This window comes from Salvelinus sp. IW2-2015, linkage group LG28, assembly GCF_002910315.2.
Source record: "Salvelinus sp. IW2-2015 linkage group LG28, ASM291031v2, whole genome shotgun sequence".
NCBI lineage: Eukaryota > Metazoa > Chordata > Actinopteri > Salmoniformes > Salmonidae > Salvelinus > Salvelinus sp. IW2-2015.
In genome coordinates, this window is record NC_036868.1 from 21161275 (window position 1) to 21167629 (window position 6355).

The window sequence follows — 6355 nt, forward strand, 5'->3', positions numbered from 1 at the left end:
GGATACAGCCCTATAGCCGTGGTTATATGTGGTAAATACCACAAACCCCTGAGGATGCCTTCATCATTATAAACTGGCAGTTACCAGATGTAATTATAGAGCCCAATAACAACAATGTTTGTCATACCATGGTATACAGTCTGATATACTCACGGCTTGTCAGCCAACATCAGCATTCAGGCTTAACCACCCAGCTTTAGAACAAAACTAAACCTTTAAACGTTTGACACTCATATAACAGGAGAGCACCAAATATGGTGAAAAAGACCAGAAATACACTGAATTGTAAAAGAGTATTACCACACAGTGTGCTACGCTTTAAAGAGCTGCATTCCCGAGGGCATCCCACGGGACCTCGTGGCCAGCGCTTAGCAGCATTTTCATTGCTGCCGGTCAGCGAGCGGGCGGTCCAGACAGACAACTTCTGTAATGAAATATTTTTTAGTCCCGCCAGAATTATTGAAGAACGGTCTCTTACTGTCTTTACGTTTTCTTGTGTTAAAGCACCTGTTGTTAGCAATATTCACATACTCGCAAATAGCCTAATTCTGCTGATTACGCTCCAGGGCCTACCTTGCCTTCTCTTTCTGAGCGTGCAAGGAATCAATTACGCCCTATATAGTGTCGCGTCTCAAAATGCTTGGGACCTGGGCGCAAGCAAACGCCTTGGGTCACATACACCCTAAAAATAACATTGCGGGGACTTGCCAGTCGGATTCGCGACCATTTCTTGTGCGGGAGCGGGTTTGGAGTCAGACACAAAGACAAAGCCAGGAGGCGGCGCGGTATTGGAAAACAGGAGCGAGCCGGGATGAAGAAAATCCAGTCCCACAGGCCAGGCCTCTAGCAGGCCAACTCAGTCTGTCAACGTCACAGGAGAGAGAGAGAGAGAAGAGAGAGATAGAGAGAGAGAGAGAGAGAGAGAGAGATAGAGAAGAAAGAGAGAGAGAGAGAGAGAGAGAAGAGAACATGAGAAGAGAGAGAGAGAGAGGGCAGAGAGAGCGAGAGGGAGAGAGAGGGCAGAGGCGGAGAGAGAGCGAGAGAGAGAGAGAAGAGAGAGAGAGGACCACCCTGAAAAAGACAGACAGCACCTGAATGGAAGGACCAGAGAGAAAGAGCCAGGAGTTGTATGCGCCCCACATCTGTTTCCTCTGTTACATAAAACTGTAGTCTGGAGTCTGGGACCCACTAGGAAAAGAAGGCCAGAGAGGAGAGAGAGAGAGGGGGAGGGGGAGATATTAAATGTCCTGCCGGCTTACTGACCCTAATTCACTGTGTTCCTCTTCAACCAACCCACATACCAGGATCTGAGGTGTGTGCCATGGCGTTCTGAGATTGCATCATAGTATAAATGCCAATACAAGCGTATATCAGAAAGAACACTTTGTTCCAAATTAACATTGAAAGTCATTGAACAAAACATAGGATCTGTGAATCTTCCATGCTGCCTGTGCCAACCAACCCACACTCTTAGTTTTTAAAAAAAAAAGATCTAGAACCTAAAGGATTCTTTCAGCTGTCCCACAACAACTCTAAAAAAACAAAGTTCATGAGTATGCCTTCAGGGTTCTTCAAATTTGACAACGGTGGGGAACCCCTATAAAGTTCTTTAAAAACCCCTCTTTACATGGGACCTCAAAGACACTCTTGCAAGAACCTTTAGCGGGTCCATTGAACTAACACCCCCCCCCCCCTATTACTATGACTTAATATGTAATAATAATAATAAAACTAACAACAAAAACACTGATATTTTACGTTCTCAGTGTTCATATGATTTTATGGCAAAGCAGAATAAAAAAACGTAAACTATGAGTAACACTCCAGGCAGAGCCAACAAGTCCAATCGCGCTGTTTGAGGTTAAGTATTGAGGTTCTCCGTTATCCATAAGCCAGAATGATTTGCATGCCATGTGCATCCGAACAGGCTTCCTGTTATATTCATCAAGTGTAGCGAGGGTGAAGTCTGTGAATCCCAAAAATAGTAATTATTACAGATCCAACCAAACACTGCACAACCTACAGATTATTCATACCTTTTTTTGCATAAATGGAATGTAAAAAAACTGTTTTGCATTTTAACTGGTTTCATACACATACCTTGTCCATAATTGTAGAGGCCTATGGGATATTCATTGAAGACGGTAAGAGAGCGAATATGGTAAATGTGATCTGCAAAGAATATACCAATACCTATTGACATACCTTTGTATGCCTCCTCGTCTTCATACCCACATGCCAGACCACAGACATAAACGTGCAAGCAGTTTAGTCATCTCAACTCAATACAGCTAGCCTTCAACATATTCTTATAGCCTCACATATTCTTAACCTCTTGTTGATTGATAATCCATTGAATTGTTCCATTTTCGGTTTTAGAAAATTTGCCACAAATATGAAAAGAAGATGGTCATCATCATTACAAAACAATATAAATGTAGATCATACAAGGGCAAAAACCTTACCTTAAATTGAGGAGATCTTTACATTTTCAGTTAAGTGCCTGCCACCTGCCTTCCCGTTCCCAAATTCAAATCTAAATTTTTCAGTTGCAGTAGTTAGTTCTTGCCAAGAACCCCGCACCAACTAAGGAGGCTCCTCCGATGAAACCCCCACCTCCTATTGGAATCAGCGTTCTTGGACAGAACCTTTCTGCTGGCAATTTTCAGTCCAAAAACCGTAAGGTTCCTTGAAAGAACTTTGAGGATCTTAGAAGAAACCCTTGTTGAACCGCCACAGAGCAGCCGTTGAAAAACCCTTTTAGGTCCCAAGTAGAAACCTTTGAGTTTCCATGTAGACCTGAAACACCACTTTTACCAGAGATTCTGTTGCCATTGGATCCTTGAGTTAGCCTGGTTACCCAGTTCTTTGTTTTTCCCCACCCTTTTTTAAAAAGGCCCCAACAATGAAAACAGGAGATTAGTTCAAAGTGTTTCATACCACTAGAGGCAAGGTTAGCGCTAGACTAACTCTCTGATCCCAATACCTGCGATACTTGAGACTATGGATGACGAAATAGCTCAGTTCTTGAACGTGGTTTTCTCCGTGCAGCAACTGTTTCTTCATAAACCCACTTTTCAGCCTTTGATTTCCATAACCTAATATGACAACTGTGTGTGTGTGTGTGTGTGCTGCGTACCGGGGTTATGAGCCCACAAACACCCGTGTCCTGTCATTAAGCTTCTCATTCCACCAATGGAGGAATCACTGTTTGTAAACAACACATGGAAACACCGTGAACTTGAGCCCTCTGGCCGTCTCGCAGCAACAAGCACACACGGGCACGCAAACGCGCACACGCACACGCACACGCACACGCCACACGCACCACGCACACACACACCACACCACACACCACACACACACCACACACACACAACACACACACCACACACACACCACACACACACACACCACACACACACACACACACCACAGCACGGCCTCTACAATAAGCTAACCCAGTCCGTAGTCGGTCGTCTGCCCTGGAATCATGCACCCAGAAACACACTCTCTGGACACAAATAGTGTCGTGTCATAATACATCTCCACCTCTCTAAATAATGGAAATATAATTTGCGTTGCATTGCAAAAAAAAAGGCCTTTTCTTCTTTCCCAAGCCAAGCCTAAGCCAAAGGACTCGTAGCCCGGTGGACCAACCAAGCACTGTTCACCTATACCTAAACCCCAACTCCATTTGGAAATTTTCCCTCCCCACCTAGCTTGATTTAATGTGAGAATCATAATGCCAATGTAAAAATGCCTACCCGACCCTACTGCTGCTCAATTCAGAGGATGAAAGCAGACAGAGAAAGCCACTATAGACAAAAGGCATCTTCAAATGGAAAACCCCAGGAAAAACAGGCCTTCTCCTTAGAAACGACAGTAGTGAATGCTATCAGTAACGCTAGTCGTTCCTTGAAATTACAAAAAAGTTAGACATCATTACTGATTCCATACAAAACCCAGCCCTTTTTCTCAGGTAAAATACTGTGTTACACGCAGCCCCACAGATTCTTGTGTGTACCTAACTGATGGTAGCCCTGTAGTAATGCTTTATTATTCTGTTTCTGTAACAGTTGGCTAGTCAGTTTGGCGAGCAAGTATTGACAGAATTGAAGAGCTTAACTAATGGCGCTTTAAACGGTCTCGTGTGACGAGAAAAAAATGTCCCTGCCAACTGCACCTTTCTGTCCTTGCCATCACACACACTCACCTCCCACACACACCCACAACACACACACACACACACACACACACACACACACACACACACACACACACACACACACACACACACACACACACACACATTCTTGTACAAACCCAAGGGCGGGCACACATACTCAAAGTCAGTATAGCCAAATCAGTTTTCCCGTCGCCACAGCAACAGCATACTTTTATGTCAACTGCAACCTGTTTACTATGGAGATATGTATACAAGGCAAACTCTATGCAGTTGTAGTCAAGGGGCCAGATGACAGAGTAACTTAAGGGCAGACACACACGCACACACACACACGATACAGTTTGTACATTTTGTCTTTCCACATATCACATTCACTCACAAGGGAAAGGCAGTGGTTCATGTGCTGGTCAAATGTAGTTTAGAGCTCACAAGTCCATTTGATAAAGAATCTAATGCACAAGCTAAAGCCTGTATAGTGTACATAATACAAGCCTTATGGGTAATTATATGCCAGAGGGAGTGAAATATATTTTTGGCATCTCGGATTGTTCTGGCAATTCTCACATATGAACTTCATTAGAAGACACATGGTGTCTGGCTGCAGGGGTGCTCTGCTCTTGTGCTCTGTAATACGAACTTTCAACTCTCACTTAGACTTCCCAACATAATAATAMCCACATGGGCACTTGAGTAAATAGACCACAAATTTTGCTTTACAGGAAATTCTACCCCCGACATACATTTTCTTTCCCGTACGAGGGCGAAGAAAGAAATGCATCACAGTGAACTGTCCCCTGTGTCCAGACACTGTAATGCGGTCAGACATGATGTGTGCCAACTGAGGTTCCAGGGCTTAGAAGTTGTATAGCCACTTAAATGAGGAAGTGACAGAGAAGATTTTCTATGCCTTACAAACAGAGCCGTAGAGGCTTGAATGAAGAACTTCTGTTAMGTTTCTGCCTTTGAGCAACAGGCTCTTTGGTGGAAAACAGTAGGAAATGTATGTAAATAATGTATGTAAATAATGATTGTGAATAAAAGAAAGCAGCAGTACTACAACGTGACGTCATCGGTAAATATGGGTGGGTGTCTGTCTCCAAACGCTCGGCTGTCGCCGAAACACATCCCTTAGTTCTGACCTCTGCTGCAAAACAATTCAACCAGCTCTCACAGTCTCACGCCAGAATTGGACGCTCAGCCATGTTCCTCAAACGCCAGCTTTCAAAGTTTGTTCCAAACGTCAAATTTTGAAGTGTTTTCACGTCATTTCACGACATCCTCAGACATGGATGGATGTCGAAYAATGACTTATATCACGGGTGACCTGGCTGAAAAAATAAGACATTAAAACGTAAAGAATACTTCAGTGAGTGTGTCCCTTTCTTCCKGTGTTTACTTATACTTTCCCATGGGCAGATGATATCTGATTATCCTTTGACATTAATGTTATTACAACTTTTAGTATTAATTGGTTATGGGAATTATTTTCCTTATAAATATATAGCCTGCATGTAACCAGCTCCTGAAATAGGAGAATGATTAGTGAAATATTTAAGCCTTTAGAAGAAACCAGATCAAGATTTAAATRAAAACTGAAAGGCTGTTCCCTCCAGAAAACTCCAAACTTCTGCTTTTTAGTTGGAATTCAGTGAGATGATGAAGTATTGATAAAGCAATTCCTTGTACATGTGTAGACAAAATACTGGATATGTTTGACTCTGAGATTGAAATGGCTGTTCTCCTGATAACTGAATTTGAAATGAGTCCAAGCACCTCAAACAAACAAAGAGAAAGGGAGAGAGAGCGAGAGAAAGAGAGCGAGAGAGTGTGGTGCAGCTGTGTGTGTTGTGTGTGTGTGTGTGGGGTGTGTGTGTGTGTGTGAGCGTGTGAGCGTGTGCGTACGTGTGTGTGTGTCTTTGCTAGCCTCCTCCTTACCTGGCTCCTGTCCTTGTCCACCTTCTTGAAACACTTATTAAGCGACAGATTGTGGCGCACCGAGTTCTTCCAACCAGTAGGGGCGCTAGCYAAATACGGGAAATGCTCCAGGATCCAACCATAGATATCTTTCACCGGCAGCCTCTTGGATGGCGCGTCCTCTATTGCCATGAAGATCAGACAGCTGAACGAGTACGGAGGCTTCCGATTGGCTCCCGTGGCCAGGTCGTA

General features: G+C 43.7%; 1 protein-coding gene across 1 annotated transcript in view; it reads right to left on the bottom strand.

Annotated features, from left to right (window-relative positions):
• Positions 1 to 6349, bottom strand: part of ches1 (checkpoint suppressor 1) — a 46803-nt gene extending 40454 nt beyond the window's left edge. Inside the window, exon 1 of the mRNA XM_023973811.2 lies at positions 6125 to 6349. Within this exon, the coding sequence (XP_023829579.2) occupies positions 6125 to 6295 (171 nt within the window). The 5' untranslated portion in view covers positions 6296 to 6349. The remainder of the gene's footprint in view (positions 1 to 6124) is intronic.
• Positions 6350 to 6355: the final 6 nt, after the last annotated feature.